Below are 18,749 nucleotides of genomic sequence, written 5' to 3'. Positions count from 1 at the left end.
AATTTATTGAATTCATGTATTTTATTGATGCATTTTAATATTTTATTTCTTTGAACATTAATTTAATTATATAAATAGCTGTCATTTATAGCTGTATTTATACAAATAAAATATTAAATATAAACATTTTGAATAAATATAAATACATGTATTTATGATATTTGTCTAATTTAATTAATTAAGGTTATTAGTTAAATTATATATCATTTTTATATATATATATATATATATATATATATATATATATATATATATATATATATATATATATATATATATATATATATATATATATATATATATATATATATATATATATATTAGTTTAAATTATTATTATTTATTAATATTGATAAATACTTAAGGATATTTATTAATTAATATTATATTAAATTATATTATATTATATAAAAAAAATTTAAATTAGAAATAAATAATTGTATAAATTAATGATATCAGTGAATAAATATTAAAATGTATATACATAAGATTTTATTATTTTATATATTTTAATAATTGTTTTATAGTTTAAAGAATGCACAATTATTAATAATTATTTTATAAATCATTTATATTAAACTTTAAAATGAATATAGATCTATTTTAAATGTATATAAATAAGTATATAAATAATTTTTTCTTTTTTGTATATATGAAAATAATTTTTAAATGTATTCAAATAATATAGAGAGAGAGAAGTTGATATGGTCTGATGTAATTCTGATCACGTCTAGTGTAGACATGGTGTAAAAATTTTAGAAAGCTAGATCTCTTTAACGAACCTTCCCCAGATATCCTCAGTCTCAGCAGCAGGTGTTTGGTTTCCAAATAATTACACACAGCAGAATGTGTTTTTAAAGAAATACCAGAATTGTGTTCTGTAAGATATGAATTCATATCACTGTTAATGGTCATTTTCAAGTAATGGGAATAAATAGTCATTTTCAAGGGCAGGAAGAGCTAGAAAATACCAGCTGTATGAAATATAAAGCACTGCAGACCCTTGACTTTTCACGCAGAGGATCGAGAGTCACCGCAGGGCAGACACATTGAAAATGTAGTCATAACAATGTTCATGTTGGACCGCTTTGATTTGGACCGAACAAATTCAGTGCTGCAGTTTTCATGTCAGAAACAACCACTGAGAACACTAACATGTTCTGTGGCTTCAAAATACATCCTAACCAGGTTTTTTTCCCAGCATGCACAGTGCTTTTCTTTCCACGTCCCGGCTTGACTCGGGCTGATGAATGAAAATGAGTTGTGAATGTGTTGACTTTGTGAGCCAGAGCAGATGTGCTGTGTGTTGAGGGTCAGGGGCCGCGCAGTGGCCATGTTGGCTCTCGCTGGGCTCCGGATCCATCTGTTCCTGAGCCACTGGAGCCGCCCGGATAATCATCTGGGCACGGGGCCAGACCAGGTCCCGACGCATTGTCGTGTCTTGACAACGAGCATGTTGGATAGTATTTGCCACATGTCAAGGGTCACTGAAAAGACAGCATCTACATTAAGATGATGATGGAGAGGAAGGAAGAAGAATCTTGGACTGTGTAAATAAGAGTGTGCATTAATATGGTGGTAATGTCCTTGTCTTTGTAAGAAGTGAGTGTTATATTGAACATTCACAATATATTTACAGTGTTTTAGCTGGAGATGAAATTTAGTTAGATTTGAGAAAACATTCTGTGCACAAAACCTGTGTGTGAACATTTTCACATAAATCATGATTCATCTATAATAATTAAATTGATATTAATTTAGTACATACTAACTGATTCCATTTATTGTAAATTTGTAGTATTTGTATTAATTATTAACACTAGAAATAGCATTTTCTTTTCATATTTTGGTTGATTAATGCATGATTAATGCATTAATGACTAATGCATTTTATTAATCATGTTTATTAAATTTAAGTAAAAGAAATAAATTATGTAAAATAAAATAATGTATTAATTTATATAAACTGAAATGACAAGTGTGTGTGTGTGTATGTATGTACAGTGTGAGGAAAATGTATTTAATCTCCTGCTGATTTTATACATTTACATATACACAGAAATGATCAGTCTATAATTTTAATGGTAGGTTTATTTTAACAGTGAGAGACAGAATGACAACAAAAAATCCAGAAAAACGCATTTTAAAAAAGTTGCATGGAGCCCTCGATCTGGGACTCCATGCAACATCTCACCTCGTGGAGTTTCAGTGATCATGAGAACGGTGAGGAATCAGACCAGAACTACACAGGAGGATCTTGTCAGTGATCTCAAGGCAGCTGGGACCATAGTCACCAAGAAAACAATTGGTAACACACTACGCCGTGAAGGACTGAAATCCCACTGCGCCCGCAAGGTCCCCCTGCTCAAGAAAGCACATGCCCGTCTGAAGTTTGCCAATGAAAATCTGAATTATTCAGAGGAAAACTGTGAAAGTGTTGTGGTCAGATGAGACCAAAATCCAGCTCTTTGGCATCAACTCAACTCGCCGTGTTTGGAGGAGGAGGAGTGCTGCCTATGACCCCAAGAACACCATCCCCACCGTCAAACATGGAGGTGAAAACAATGCCTTTCTACTAAGGGGACAGGATAACTGCACCGCATCAAAAGGACGATGGATGGGGCCATGTACCGTCAGGGCCAGGGCATTGAAAATGGGTCATGGATGGGTATTCCAGCATGACAATGATCCAAAAACATCAGTCTCGAAACCTTAATGACTTGGAGAGGATCTGCAAAGAGGAGTGGGACAAAATCCCTCCTGAGATGTGTGCAAACCTGGTGGACAACTACAAGAAACGTTTGACCTCTACGATTGACATCAAGGGTTTTGCCACCAAGTACTCATGTTTTGCAAAGGGGTCAAATACTTATTTCACTCATTAAAATGCAAATCAATTTATAACTTTTATTGAAATGTATTTTTCTGGATTTTTAAAAATGTTTATTCTCTCTCACTGTTGAAATAAACGTACCATTAAAATGATAGACTGATCATTCTTTGTCTGTGGGCAAACGTAGAAAATCAGCAGGGGATCAAAAAAAAAATTTCCCCACTCTGTATGTGTGTGTGTTACAGTCATAAAATAATTTCTTGAAAATCTATATAAGATTCAGAAGCTGAAAAATATTTTAATATTAAGCCCAGTCAGGTAGAATGAACCAAATGATGAAAGGAGCAATTTAAAAAACGATCAAGTGTGAGTGGCAGAGGCAGAAGTTGAAAGAAGGGCTGATGGTCCAGCGAGAGGAACAGTAGATGTGGAGGGAGTGTAATTCTTGGAAAGGGGTTTGATTGTGACAGTCAGAATGGCAGCCCCTGAGGAAAGGAAATGCGCTGACAGCGTAATAGAAGTGAAATCGCTGGAATAAAATGGCCGAGGCCTCTCAACAGCCTGATAGCCGCGTTGGCAGCTCCCTCAGATGCCATCTCACACCGAGTGTCACAGTCTTTGCAAAATTGGTGTCATTATGGGGAATGTTGCTCCGCTGTGACAGCTAGTTAAATTGAGGGAGAGCCGTGTTTGGTTTGGGTTGGTTATTTGATCACAGTGCATTAAAGTTGAGCTGGTAGGCCGTTCATTAAATATAAACACAAGGAGAAAAGAGAACTTTGGACACTGTTTCCTGCTCCAGTTGAAATTGCTTGGGTCCTGTCAGTGCAGAGGACCGAGTCGTCAGGAGTGTGAGGAAGATGAGATGAATCTGCTCGTTCGTTTGACAGGAGAAATAGTTGAAGGCTTCACCGTCTGGGCCATCACATTATTTTCATTTCTTTAATCACTCCATTAAATCACGCATCAGACGTGTTTGTCAGCCTAGTAAAATCATTTCACAAATGACTGTGAAGTTTTTGGTTAGCTGTAGCAGTACTGTCAAATAGGTTTTCTTTGCTTGGTTGTATAAGAAATAGTACGTCTTTGCTTGGTTGAAAATCGGTTGGAGTAGTTCACATGTTCATTGGAAAAACTGGAATTTCAAAAACAAACTTTTCAGATTTGGAATTGTAATGCAAATCAAAATGTATATATATATATTTGGAAATATTTAAGAGCACAATATTGGGGTCAGTATGTTTTTTTTTTTTTTTATGTTTTTGAAAGAAATCTGTTATACTTACCAAGGCTACATTTATTTGACCAAACATACAGTGAAAACAGTAACAATGTGAAATATTATTTCAATTGAAGATAACTGTTTTCTATTTGAATATATTTTCAAATGTAATTTATTCCTGTGATCAAAGCTGAATTTTCAGCATCATTACTCCAGTCTTCAGTGATCCTTCAGAAATCATTTTAATATGCTGATTTGCTCCTCATGAAACATTTTTAATATTTAATTATTTTTGAAAACAGTGCTTAATATTTTTGTAAAAACAGTAATCCATTTTTCGGGATTTTTTGATAAATTGAAATCTTAAAAGAACAATATTTATTTAAAATAGATATTTTTCTTGTATTAATGTTACTTTCCTGTTATTTGCGATCAATTGACTGCTTTCTTGCTTAATATAAATATTAATTTCTTTCCTAATAATCTTACTGACCCCAAAGTTTTGAATGGTAGTGTGTAAAAAAAAAATGCAGTGATAAAGTATTGGAAAAGCCATGGAAATTCACAGAAATGTGTAGGATTTCAATGCTTTGTGTGATCAGAAATGTGAAATTGTAAATGCAAAGTTGGTGAATAACATTATTGCAATGTAATTTCATGTGTCATTTATCACAATTCTAAAGCTACTACTGGTTACAGGAAGCTCCCAGAGGGCAAAGTAGAAGCTAATGCATAAAGAAAATCTTTTAGCCTATTCTTGTTTTTGATGGGGATCGCTCTGTGGCAGCGAGGATGACCCTGATGGTGTCTCTGTGGTGTCAGCAGGGCCGGGGATCTGGCTTCCCCAGCAGGAGACGGCCCAGGGGTTCGGGTGTCACGGGCCGGGGAGGACGTGGCCGTGCCAGAATGAAGAACGGAATCCCTCCAATCCTAACACCAGGAGTACGTCACATTATCTGACCGCTACTATACGGCTGGTTCTGATACGTGGATAAATCGCTGTACTGCTCTTCTGGTTATTTGTACGGTTTGTTTGCGCCTCTGCAGGTGAACATCATGGAACCGATTTGCACATTCAAGGAAGAGGAAGAAAACGCCATGCACAATACAGTGGTGATTTTCTCTAGTACAGACACGTTCACTATGAAGCAGGTAAATGTTTCTGAGTGGTCATGCTGCTGCAGCTGTACATGTGGAGTCTGCTGCTCTCTTACACTGGTGTGTGTGTGTGTGTGTGTGTGTGTGTGTGTGTGTGTGTGTGTGTCTTCAGGATATGTGTGTGGTTTGTGGGAGTTTTGGACAGGGTGTGGAGGGTCGACTCTTGGCCTGTGCTCAGTGTGGACAGTGTTACCACCCCTTCTGTGTTAACATAAAGGTGAGCACACTGAGCAGGATGAGGCCAGTACATCCTTCCTTTTTTCTAATACTGTTAGAGGTGTTGATGGTAGTGTTAATTATGACTGGCCAAGAAAAAAAAGCCAGACCTTGCCAGACCTGGGAAGAAAATTAAATTTCAAAATTTCAAAAAAACAGACTAAGCTACAAACCAAAATAGCTCTGAAATGACTGAAATTAAAATATTTTTAAAAATACATGCAAATGTAATGTTTAAATAAACATCTTTAAAATATCTAAAAAAATAATCCTGTTTTGAATCCGCTGCCATGTTACAAAAAAAAGAACTGTTTTAAGTTTTTTTTTTCTTGTCTTCATATGCACTCTGCCTCATGTTAAGTGACATGCATTGCTCTTCAGATCACTAAGGTGGTGCTGAGTAAAGGCTGGCGGTGTTTGGAGTGCACCGTGTGCGAGGCGTGCGGTCAGGCCAGCGATCCAGGGCGTCTGCTGCTCTGTGACGATTGTGACATCAGCTACCACACCTACTGCTTAGATCCGCCCCTGCAGAACGTGCCCAATGGGAGCTGGAAATGCAAATGGTATTCCACATCGCATGAAATCAAAAACTGAACATTTCTAGTATTAATGCATCTGTCTGTTTTTAATTCACTCTTTGCTTTAAATACATTTTTTAAATATTATGTTAAAATCATACTTTTACAAAATAATTTCAACTCTGCTTTATCTGCTTTTTGTTCTTGTGGTTAATTTAAGAATACTTGCTAGTTTACAATGAAGGACCTTTTGTTAACAAAAGGCATTTTATTCATGATAATTATTTTACTTGTCATGTATTGATGTGAGCTGTTATTAGGGTGGCTGGAGTCATGTGGTGTGTGATTAATGTCATTGTGCCACTTTGGCGTCCCGCAGGTGTGTGTCCTGTACGCAGTGCGGCTCCACGTCTGCGGGTCTGAGGTGTGAGTGGCAGAATAATTACACTCAGTGTGCCCCTTGCGCCAGCCTGGCTTCGTGCCCGCTGTGCCAGCAGGACTACAACGAGGAGGAGATCATCCTGCAGTGCCGCCAGTGTGACAGGTGAGCGTCCAGCACTCGGGTCTGGGCTGTGCTTGTACCTGCTGGGGCCCTTGGATTCCTTTCAACTTCGCAAATCACTGCCATCAAACAAACTGGATACCTTCTAGATACAGGAGATGCTGGTTCATGCAGAACAGTATATGTGTATGAAATATATTTGATGATGTGTTCAAATAGTGGTTTGTAAGGAGTTACAAAGGGCTTTTATTCAGCAGGGACTCAATTGATCAAAAGTGACTGTAAAACATTTATAATGTTACACACAATCTTTAACTTTCTGTTAAAGAATTATGAAGATTTTGGAGGTATCACAGTTTCCACAACAATATTAAGCAGCGCAGCTGTTTTTAACATTGACAATAATCAGAAATGTTTGTTGAGCAGCAAATCAGCAGATTAGACTGATTCCTGAAGGATCATGTGACACTGAAGACTGGAGTAATGATGCTGAAAATACAGCTTCGCATCACAGGAATTTTAAAATATTTAAAAATCGAAATTGTAATAATATTTTACGATATTACGGTTTTTACTGTATTTTTAACAAATAAATGCAGCATTTGTGAGACTTATTTTAAAAACATCAAAAAAAATGTCCCCAAACTTTTAAATAGTTTTTCAGTATGAGATCTTCTGATAAATGCTACTAATCATTCATAACCCCAATATTTTATAAATATAGTGCAAAAATTAAACTACTACTGCTAATAATAAACAGTATTTTATTTTAGTTGTATTTTTCTAAGTTTATATTTTATAAAATTTGTGTATTCTTTTTTTTTTTTTTTTTTACATTTTATAAATGATTATTTATTTATTTATTATTGAGCATTAAAAGTTTTTTTTTTTTAAATATAGCATATCGTTATTCTGAGTTTTAAAAATTATCTGAATAAGAATAATTGTAATTATGATTCATTACACAAAAATATAGCTTGATCTCTATTTTTTATGTGTTCATATGCAGTTACTAATATGTGGTTGGCGGTTACTGGAGTGTTCTGGATGGTTGCTAACTAGCCCTAGTGAAAAGTGCCCACCTACAATGATATTTTGACTCGTTTCCTCCTTTAAACATAAGTCAATTACATTTTTTGCCCATTTATTGTCAAATAGAATTGCAGATTCTAAAAGTAGAAGACGATGAAATGTAGAAAAGTAACAGCACACCCCTCCTAAATACATTTTGTAGTTTGAGATATTCATTTGTATTTAATCATTTAGCAGATGCTTTTATCCAAAGTGACTTGAAGCAATCAAAACCAACAAATATATTAGATTAATCGTTTGACAGCACTAATATATATATATATATATATATATATATATATATATATATATATATATATAGGGTTTAAAAAAAAAAAAATGTACGTGTCATTCATATCTGTAGTACAAACATGCTGTGTCCGTGTGTGCAGGTGGATGCACGCCTCGTGTCAGGGAATCCACTCAGAGGAGGAGGTGGAGAAGATTGCCGATACCAGCTTTGACTGCAATCTGTGCCAAGGCCACACCCCCCTCTCTCCCCGTAAACACTGCTTTAGCACAATCCAGTCTGTTTTACGTTTATAAATCGTTTTTTTGGTTGACATTGTGTGTTTGTGTGGTCATTACACAGCACCTGGAACGCCGGCCAAGTCTTGTTTGGATTTAGTCGAGTCTGTTCTCATGCCGCAGAGAGTCACAAAAGCAAGAGATCCTGGTAATGATGCCATTTTACGAAAACATTACGGTTTGTTTGTGTATTTATTTATTTCTTTTTAAACATATTTAGTGTCAAATTATAGTCAACTGAAAGATGTTTTGGTAACACTATACAATAAGGATCCATTTTGTTAACATTAATTAACTACATAAGATGAACTAACAAAAAAAAAAAACTTCTAATGCATTTTATAATCTTAGTTGATGTTAATTTTCAACATTTACATGCATTGTTAAAATCAAAGGTTGTATCTGTTAATATTATTTAATGGGCCTGAACAAACAATGAACAGTTGAATCGACACTGTAACAAATGTTTTGCTTATTGTTAATGTAGTAACTAATTTTAACTAATGGAACCGTAAAGTGTTGCTGAAATCTCTATATTTAATTCTGGTTATGCTTCGCTATTAAAGACGTATGTTATTCTTTGTAGAGTAGAACATTCTCACAAGTCATAGCAATGTGCGATTTGAGTGAATCGTTCTTTTGAGTCGGTTCTTCGTTTTTCCAATGAGGTTCCTCTGTGTTTCTGCCCCACAGAGCTGACGAGGACGTACACCCAGGACGGTGTTTGTCTCACAGAGTCTGGTCTGTCGCAGCTCCAGAGTCTCGCCAATGCAGCCTCGCGGCGGAGACGCTCCAAACCCAAACTCAAGCTGAAGATCATAAACCAGAACAGTGTGGCCGTGCTGCAGACGCCTCCAGACCCACAGACTGAACTCTCCAGAGACAGAGACAACATCAAAAGTACTGCTTCTTACTTCTCAACCGTACTTCTTTTAGCAGCAGTTTCATATCCGTGTACGAGGAGCAAAATTAAGGTTAACAACTTTACCAAACTCAAACCAAACTAAGATCATTTAAACCTACACCAGAGTTGAAAAATTAAAGTGTTGAAATGAAATAAAATTTAAATAAATAAATGTACCTGCACAGTTAGTCAGCAATTGAATAGGTAGGGTAACACTTTAGATTAGGGAACAAATATTTTCTAGTAACTAAGAGTTTAATAAACTCCTGATTACTGCTTATTGATAGTAAATGGGAATACAGTGGTCACTTTATTTACACATGTGTACATTGTACACTATTTCCGAGTTTGTAGCATTTCACCAGTATGCTGCCAAAAGTTTGATGATTTAAATTAGGGATGCAACGATACCATTTTTTTCAGAACCGATCCGATCCTGAAAATTCGGAGTATCTGCCGATACCGATCTAATCCGATACCAGCACAGTTTGTTTTTAATCAATGTAGAATTTCTATATTTCTGTGTGTGTTACTCTTTTGCGTGTCAAACACAATAGTGTTAAACTACTACATATAGATAACATAATTTTAATGAAAAATAACAAATGAAAAAATATATAATCATAATCTATGACAAAAATACTATTATAAACTTGGTTTGTAATACAGCAAAAGATACTCCATGGGTGCACAATTTTATAAAACCTAGTGAAACATTTTTATTTAGAATTAAAAGTGAAAAGTGGACTTTGAATTGTTGTAAAATACATTCATGAAAAAAACAAGCAAATACATTTATATATAAATATATAGGCTACTATAAAATTAAAAGACATTACTTTTAAATCTATAGCACAGTAATGAAGGCAGCAACATATGATAGATAGGACAGAACAAGAAAGACTGTTAATAATCTTTCATTGCGCAAAAGTATTGTAATAAGTAAGGCTCCAATATAGAGCAGCAGAAAGCGCTTATGCGTATCGGAGCCGATATCGATCCTGAGTATCGGATCGATGCATCCCTAATTTAAATGTTTGAAAGTGAAGCATTGAAGACACAAATATTAGAATTGTAACTTGCATTGTCAATAATTATTAGGCTGATAATTATCAATAGGAGTGCTACGATCAGGATCAGGAGGCCAATCACAGGAAGCAGTATCTGCCGATACCGATCACCAATACCGATCTTTTTAAAGCCATCTTTTTATTATGTAAAAAGATTTATAGTGATACTTCAATCAGGATTTTTAGACATTTATTCAGTCCCTGAATTTCATTTTTGAAAATTGGGGGAATTCCACTCTTAAGTGACTCTTGTGAGAGAGGATTTTTTAAAGCTGCAGTCTGTAACTTTTTTGGTTAAAAATGATCCGAAATCAATATTTGAGAAAGTACATAACCAGCCAGTGTTCAAAACTAATCGCCTTGCTTTAGCCAGATTCACAGCGGTTAGCTTATAATAATGTTTTCTCATTTGAGTGGTACGGGTATGTTTCCGCGGGAAATTCGAGCATGGCACTGTGTCAAATTGTCACGGCTAGTAGGCTATCGCATGTGCAGGTGTCAGCTAAATTATAGCCTTTTCTCACAGCAGCTAGAATAATTAAATGTATCATTTTGATGGCGGATTGTAATCCAGAAAGGATTGTGTGTTTATGAAACACTTGTGAATGAAATGAAATTATATTTCAGTTTTAAGTGTGCTTCTGATTACAGATAGCCTGGGATTACCCAAGATTTGTATTCTAAAGAAAACCATTTCGAAGGGAGCATAGTTTGCTTTTGGGGTTAAAAGAATTTCTTAATATGAAATTGGAATGGCATGACAATTAGATTAATGCTGATGTTGTTAACATTAATCATTTGAGAATAAAGTATAACAACAATAATTTGCACGGTTTGATGTGATCTGTTGTAATGCTTTTTCCCTCGGTTGGGCAGAACAAACATGGAAGACTTGTTACTTGTTCAGATGACAATATCCGGTGAAAATTCTGATTTGGGTCATATATTCCAAGACGTAGGCTAGAATCTGTGATTATTAAGTGTTTGATTCACACCGGTGCGGTGACTGACAGCTACACATTCACCTCAAAACATTAGATTCATCTGCGCTGAAGCCGTGCCGGAGTACAGCCCACGTAATAAAGATAATTCCGCGCTTGGCTGCAATTCCAGATTTTCAACAGAGATGGCGACACAGAGGCAAAACTTACGGACTGCATCTTTAATTTGAGGGGGGGAGGAGGCGTAATTTTTTTAGACATTTTTCAAAAATATACATTTATCTCACGTACAGGGTTTGCGTACAGGTGTGTGGTTCCTGACAGCTGTGTGTGTATTCGTTTGTCTGTGTGTGTTTTGCAGCAGAAGGGGAGATGGTGGACGGTGAGGTGAAGTCAGACTCCAGCCCAGAGAGAGAGGCCACAGCAGAAGACGACTCTAAAGACACAGATCCCTGCAAGAAGAGGAAGAGGAAGCCCTACCGCCCAGGTGAGAGACAAGATGCTTCAGTGGAGTATAACCACATTTTCCTTTGTATGAGAGCGTTCCTCGTTTCAATATTTGTCGATTCCAGGTGGATGCTGGAAATTGTATGTTCATGCATGATTGTACTTTATACAGGGCGATTATGCATAATTAGAAAAAGGAATAGAGTAGAAGGCACAGAGCTTCTCTTGTTTTATTAATCTAATAAAAAAAAAAATTGTGATAAAATAACTTACTTTCTTGCATACACCAAAAATGTAACAAAAATTATAGCTTTATCGGAACGGTAAGAAACTTGGTGACTCTTATGGCATTTCTTATGTGGACACACAAAAAATGAGGGCATGATTTGAAAAGGCAAAAAAAAAAAAAAAAAAAAGCCACACTTGTGGTCTTCGGGGTCAAAAATTACCGCTAGAGGAAATGGGCGGGGGGGGAGCAGAAAATGAAGAAAAAAAAAATAGAAATGTATGTACAATCTACAAATCAGCCATGATGCAGAAAAAAGTACACAGCTAGTCTCTATTTTAACCTGAAATATTGCTTTAATTGAATAATAATAAAAAAAAAAAATAGAAAGAATATTGTATTATTTTCAGTGGGAAAAAGTGGATCATAATTATTACATAAATATTAATTGGTACTATAAAATTCTCTCAAAATTCAAAATGTAAAAGAAAAAATATTATTGAACAAAAATCACTTTCATTCAGGTATCGGAGGTTTCATGGTCAGACAGAGGAACCGGATGGGGCCGGGCAGAACCAAAACCAGGAAGGACTCCACTGGCTCTGAGACCCTGCAAGGCAGAGATGAGAGTGAGTATCGTTCAACACTTTCAGTACGATGACATTCTGGTAGCTTATGTTGGATCTTAAATCACTATCTTCAGTCTTCATTAGTTTTTAACATCTTAATGCCACAGCATAAGTGCATAAGGCAGGATCACATGAATTTTTCACCCCTAATGTAGACTGATCTATCATTAACATCCACGTTAATACATTTTAGATCAAACCAAAAATGTATTATATATGTTGTAATTTTTGGATTTCATGAATGTTAGTGTAAAGAATGAATATGTTTACACTGTTCTGTCCTGATAGGCTGGGGCGACCAAGCGCCTGACACTCCAATAGATGAAAAACATCCTTTGTCTGATTTTCCCGACAATCCTGAGGTTAAAATACGGAAACGCTACAGGAAAAAGAAGACCAAACTGGAGGAGGCTTTCCCTACTTACCTACAGGTCTGGCTCCTTTGGCTCACGATCAACTTTTGGGTCAAATTATCTACTTTCCAACTTTTAAAATATAATTGATTAACTAGATGTTAATGACAGTGTGAGTGGTGTTTGTCCATCACTTTGCTAAGGTGTACTGGGTGCTTGTCAGGCCATTGCTCTGTGTTTCCTGGGTAGTTTTCAGTGGTGCTGGTCCAAAAAGTGATATTTGACGTCTAATATGGCTCAGGTCGGTCAAAGTAAGGTTTTTTTTAATCTACCAGGCAGAAGTCACGTTCTCTTGGAAAAGCTATAGCAAATCTCTGCAAAACAAGCCACACGATATGAGAGCATTTCTAAGCTGTAGTTCTCTGGAATCAGTGGCAACTTTCAGCAGATGCTCCCTTTATCTCAAGGAAATTCCCAGGATGCAACTCGACGACTGTTGCAGATGCACCGGAAGATGCCACGTCTCTTAGTAGGGTTTAGCTCACTCTGCTGGGTGAACTGGGAGCTCGTCTAGTCGAGCCTGACATGTGGACTCTCAGGGACATGAAGTCATTTTTCCAGCTCAACCTCCCGTTGTTCGTCTCAAAATGTTTTTTTTCAAATAGAGTTTCAGAGTGATTTTGCACTTTCTTTGCATACTTGTGTTAAAAAGCAAAAGGGTATGACAAAAATGTAAGATGGGTAATTTTATATCATGGTAAATCTATATAATACAATACAGTATTTTTTTGCCTGAAAATATAACAATAAATGTGTTTATATATTAAGAGGAAAGCATATTTTGAGGTAACAAAAATTGAGCCATATTCAAAGTTACATTGCCAATATGCAACCGTCATTTGAATTCTCTATTAATGTGGCACATTGCGGCATTGTTTGGCAACTGTAAAAACAAATAGTCTTGTGCTGTACTTAATCTTGACTTATTTGGGACACATCCCACTTCCTGCTGTATGTTTCTGTATCACCCTCTCATGTAAATAGCATAAAGCAGTCCTGCACACATAGCTGCATAAATGATCCAGAAAAATCTATACCACCACGCGTTGTGTTATACCATTATATCACCGTGAACGGATGGGATGGGAATGACGTAGTTGGTTGGTGTAGCTAATGCTAGCTGTTCAAGCTAGCTCCTGAGAGAATCCACCCTAAAGGTGCTTCTCAGAAGAGCCACTTCAAATCAATTATTGAAAATGAAGGCTTTTAGTGTCTCAGCCAGGCAGGTTCCCAAAGCTGGGAGCTGAACTGAAGTGACAGAACAGGCGGCTACAGTATGTGTGTTGTTGTCGTGCTTGTTCCTCTGATTGCCGTGCACACGTGCAGCGGCGTGCGTCTCTGTAGATCGTGCGTCCTGCGGGGCTGTGCCGGAGCGGTACGAGACGGGATGAAACATGAGCTCATTTGAGGGGCTCCCACAACGTGACAGTCTGTGCACAGTAACGCCATCTGAGAGCCAGAGCCGCGCTGCCAGACAAACACAGCCATCTGGAAGATCTCCACTGTAGCTGAAAAAGATACTCTATCAACAATACTTTCATTGCGAATGATAACAGCACAATGTGATTTGAGTACGCCTCTTCAGAAGTTTTGCTTTGAATGGCATGATCATCCAGAGTGCACTACTGTTGTCTTTGGTACGAGCGCCGTGTGTGTTTTGCATCAACGATATTATGTTTTTCAGCCCTGGAATTTGGGGGAAAAAATCATGCAAATATTTATAATATCAAATTGATTCAATATGTGACCCTGGAGCACAAAACCAGTCGTAAGTCTCTGGGGTATATTTGTAGCAATAGCCAAAAATACACTGTACGGGTCAAAATTATAAATTTTTCTTTTATGCTAAAAATCATTAGGATATTAAGTAAAGATCATGTTCCATGAAGATATTTTGTACATTTCTTACCGTAAATATATCAAAACTTCATTTTTGATTAATAATATCCATTGCTAAGAACTTCATTTGGACAAATTTAAAGGTGATTTTCTCAATATTTAGATGTTTTTGCACCCTCAGATTCCAGATTTTCAAATACTTCTATCTCGGCCAAATATTGCCCTATCCTAACAAACCATACATCAATGGAAAGCTTATTTATTCAGCTTTCTGGTGATTTATAGATCTCAATTTTGAAAAATTGACACTTAAGACTGGTTTTGTGATGAATAATTTAAGATATAATATATAATGTAGTTTTATAATAACATATATGCACACAAAGTTGGTTATTTAGTTTAATATGTACTAGTGTTCAAAAATTTGAGGTCGGTTTGATTTTTTTAATGTTTTAATGTCTCTTCTGCTCAAGTCTGCATTTATTTGATCAAAAATAAAAACAGTAATATTGTGAACTATTATTACAATTCAAAATAATTCTTTACTGTTGCTTTATATTTTCAAATATATTTTATTTCTGTGATGCAAAGCTGAATTTCCAGCATCTTCAGTGTCACGTGATCCTTCAGAAATCATTCTAATATGCTGATTTGTGGTTCAATAAACATTTATTATAATTATCAATATTGAAAACAATTGTACTACTTAAAATGTATCAAGGTTTCTACAAACATTTCAAGTATTCTTTAATGATATAAAGTTTAAACAAATAGCATTAATCTGAAATATATATCTTGTAACACTTGGTTGATTAATAGAAGTGGGTCATAAGTAATGTACATGTTTCTTTTTCAAATATTCTGTAATATAAATGTTGATTAACATTCTACATGTTTTGCTGTTATATTCATTAGCCATGCACTAATTATTGCCTTATGAAACCAATAATTTTCTAAACCCATATCAACCTTTTCTAGATGGACAAATCAGTCACTTTCTGAATTCTGAAGTACTCAAGACTCCACAATCTTCTCTTGCAGGAGGCCTTTTTTGGGAAAGACCTGCTGGATAAGAGCAAACAGAGCAGACAGGAAACCACACGGCTGCTAGAGGATGAGCGAGACCGGAAACAGCTCCCGGCCAATCAGATGAAGCCATTGTTAAACGCATCACTCAGTGTGTCTGCGGCACCGCTGCCCAGTAAAGCAGTAGCAGCACGTACGTTTCTCACGCTACTGGTGCACACACACACACACACACAGCCTTTCTCAGCTTTTTTGTCTCATTCTTTTTTTCTTTTTTTCCATATTACATTCATACCCAGTCTGATTTATGCATTTATTTCTCTTAAAGTCTGCATGAAATTTAAATAGACCACATTTGCTTGCTTTACACACATTCCTGGTCTTGCAGAGTCACTCAGAAATGTCCCCTTATGGAAAGTGAAATGGGTTGCAAATGCAATTTCATGCTGTCTTTTAGCTTTGTCTGCACAATTTAGAGCACTTATTTAGAGGACAATCATTAGGCCCTTATATTCACTTTCCTGCTTTATCCGCATCCACAGAGAATTCTGTGGAGCCTCTAGTGGACCTGTCCGAAGAGCTGAAATCAGACACAGATCTGCTGGGAATGTTTTCTAATACCAGGCAAACAGAGGAGTCCGGTAGGCCTTTATGAGTGTCTCTAAATATGAGAAATAACAGCACATGTTTGCTGTTCAGATGAGCCCTTTCCGGGGGCTCCAGCTCTCTAGTTCTACTGTTATCATTGTCGGGGAACATAAACTTCATGAGGTACAAACATTGTTAAACTACAGTAACGCCTCCCATTTCAAAAAGTAGTGTAGCTTTTAACTACACTGACAATTGTAAGTGTGGGTTGGATTTGTTTCTCATAATTTAAAAAAATATATATATTGCTATGAAGCTTGTGCTTAGATGATAGCTATAAGTTATGCTTATCAATGCATGTTCATATAAAACTTCAAATGTAATCATTTTTATAGGGCTTTCAAATGTAACGCGTAAAATCGTAATTCTTTTTGCTGTCGTTAACACATTTAGTCAATTTGACATTTATAACATTTTAATTTTCTCTATGTGAATTCTAAAAGAAGTCCCTAGTATGCGTTTCTCAGTAAATGGAGAAAGACTTGTGTATAATTTATTCATAAATCAAACCCAGATGGGGCATTTAACAAAAATCATAAATGCATGTGTGTGTATTTATATATACATTACAAATATGGACAGTACACACACATATATTATGTAAACAAAAACTTTTATTTTGGATACGATTAATCGTTTGACAGCGCAATTTTCAAAGCAGCTTTAAATTGAACAAGAAACTAGTGATTCGGTGATGCAATCAGAATTCAGTTCTGTTGTAAAGCAGCTCTAAAAAGACAGTCATTATTCAGTTGAAATCCATTAATTGTTGATGCACATAAATTTGCACACCTAATAATTACACACATTAATTAGCCTTTTCTTGAAAATAGATAATTTAATTTCTAAATATTGAATTATCTATAAGAGATGGTCTTGATTGTCTTGTCATTATATTAATTTCTTGGGCATTTCCATTTTTCATTCTTAGCTCATTTGATTTTACATTGTGTATGAATCATCTGCAGAATCTTTCTTTCTCTCTTCATGGTGCTGATCCCTCATTGTGTTTGGTTTGGATCTTTGTAGGTCTTGATTTTTGCCCTTTCCAAGTTGAGTACTCTCCTTCACCATTTGGTAAGAGCTCATAATCATGTTTAAGTTATTTGCTTTTTCTTCTGTTCTCTTGCACCCTTTTGCTTGGGTTTTATGGGAACGTTTGTTTTACTTTTCGATTGTTGACATATCACCCACAATGCACACTGCACCTGAATCCAAACATTATACATCATGCAGTCCATATAGTTTACATTACCTAGCATACTGAGAGTGATGCAGCAATGCAGCGCTGGGCTAACAGATGTAGTCAAGGATGTTTCTCTTATACCAGCACAGAACTGAGATGTTCTAGAGACAGGCGTTTCAGAAAACCGAAGGCGTAGATGAATGACTGTCCTCCCGTGAGCGGCAGTCAGGGCCTCTACTTGAATGGATGAGTGAAGAATAGGGGCACTGCTCCACCGAGATCCACTGAGTCCTTGGTTTGATGAAAAGGAACCAACCCTAGTAATTTGTGAAAGATGTTGAGCTCTCATCCCTGCTGTAAAAGCAGCCTTGGAAGGCGAGGCAGTCTGACCTCCCTCAGAGCACACAGTAGTATTTATATTTGAATTATTTGCAGCACAGGTTATTTATTCAGTTTTGTCCATGTCAGATATGACTCATATAACAAGATCCACAACCTGCTCTGGTCTGGTTTTTGCTTATTAGTTTTAGTTCAATGTTAAAGAGAGAGTTCAGACAAAAATTCAAATTGTGTCATCATGTACTCACCCTCATGTCGTTCCAAATCTTATACAGACTTGCTTATACGGAACACCATATTTTTTTATTTTATTTTTATCATTTTCCAAAAAAATTCAAGGCCCCAAGAATATTTGTTGTATATTATGTGTTGTATGATCATGCAGTATGTCAAAAGAAAACAGGGCCTCTGCTGTTTTTTTTATGTTTTATTCTAGCTATATACATTCTTTTTTATCAACTCTTGAATGTTGGTAAGTTTCTTAAAAAAAAAAAAACATCCAAAGCTTGCACGGTCCAAAAACCACTTCCCGGATCGACATTTCATTCAGTAACGTTAGGCAATTTTTATTTACATGCTGTTTAATGCTTGATTATCGAGTTATTTTGGTCCAAACATTCAGTACTCAGAACATGTGTAATAACGCCTTGTTTAATAGTGAAAACACAGAAAGTCACAAAATTTTGTCAATGTACGGGAAATTGTTAAAGATCAACCATGACTAACCTAATTTCAGCACACATGGCCCACGGTTTGTAATTTTAGATTGTTTAGATGGATGTGACATTATTTGTGTTTTTGTGTAGGTCTGGATGTTGCTCCTTTAACAGAAGACGCATCTGTTTCATCTCAAACTCATCTGGGCCGAACTCACCCACGTCAGCTGCCCGAGGAGCCACTGGATGGCATCCTCAGCCCTGAACTGGACAAGATGGTCACTGATGGTCTGTATATAACAAATGCATGCATTGTTGAATAGTAATACTTGTTCCTGAAACATCTACATGTAAACACCGAACCTTTCTGCCTTACA

The 18,749-nt window shown here is 36.1% G+C and overlaps 2 protein-coding genes across 2 annotated transcripts in view; both read left to right on the top strand.

The window, feature by feature from the left end:
- Positions 1-18,749, top strand: part of LOC306846144 (tyrosine-protein kinase JAK1-like) — an 830,156-nt gene that overhangs the window by 233,556 nt on the left and 577,851 nt on the right. The gene's annotated exons all lie outside the window — the stretch shown is intronic.
- LOC306845908 (histone-lysine N-methyltransferase 2C-like) overlaps positions 1-18,749 on the top strand; it is a 112,985-nt gene that overhangs the window by 62,424 nt on the left and 31,812 nt on the right. The window contains exons 16-30 of the mRNA XM_079378922.1: positions 4,881-4,997; positions 5,103-5,207; positions 5,326-5,430; positions 5,811-5,992; positions 6,327-6,491; positions 7,913-8,022; positions 8,113-8,226; positions 8,742-8,948; positions 11,325-11,450; positions 12,161-12,265; positions 12,554-12,696; positions 15,559-15,736; positions 16,086-16,184; positions 17,221-17,268; positions 18,523-18,660. Of these exons, the coding sequence (XP_079235048.1) occupies positions 4,881-4,997; positions 5,103-5,207; positions 5,326-5,430; positions 5,811-5,992; positions 6,327-6,491; positions 7,913-8,022; positions 8,113-8,226; positions 8,742-8,948; positions 11,325-11,450; positions 12,161-12,265; positions 12,554-12,696; positions 15,559-15,736; positions 16,086-16,184; positions 17,221-17,268; positions 18,523-18,660 (1,942 nt within the window). The remainder of the gene's footprint in view (positions 1-4,880; positions 4,998-5,102; positions 5,208-5,325; positions 5,431-5,810; positions 5,993-6,326; positions 6,492-7,912; positions 8,023-8,112; positions 8,227-8,741; positions 8,949-11,324; positions 11,451-12,160; positions 12,266-12,553; positions 12,697-15,558; positions 15,737-16,085; positions 16,185-17,220; positions 17,269-18,522; positions 18,661-18,749) is intronic.

The sequence above is a fragment of the Barbus barbus genome (genome assembly GCF_936440315.1).
Source record: "Barbus barbus genome assembly, chromosome: 26".
In the NCBI taxonomy this organism is placed as follows: Eukaryota; Metazoa; Chordata; class Actinopteri; order Cypriniformes; family Cyprinidae; genus Barbus; species Barbus barbus.
Note: the sequence above shows the minus strand (reverse complement) of the source record. Positions and strands in the feature narration are given on the sequence as shown.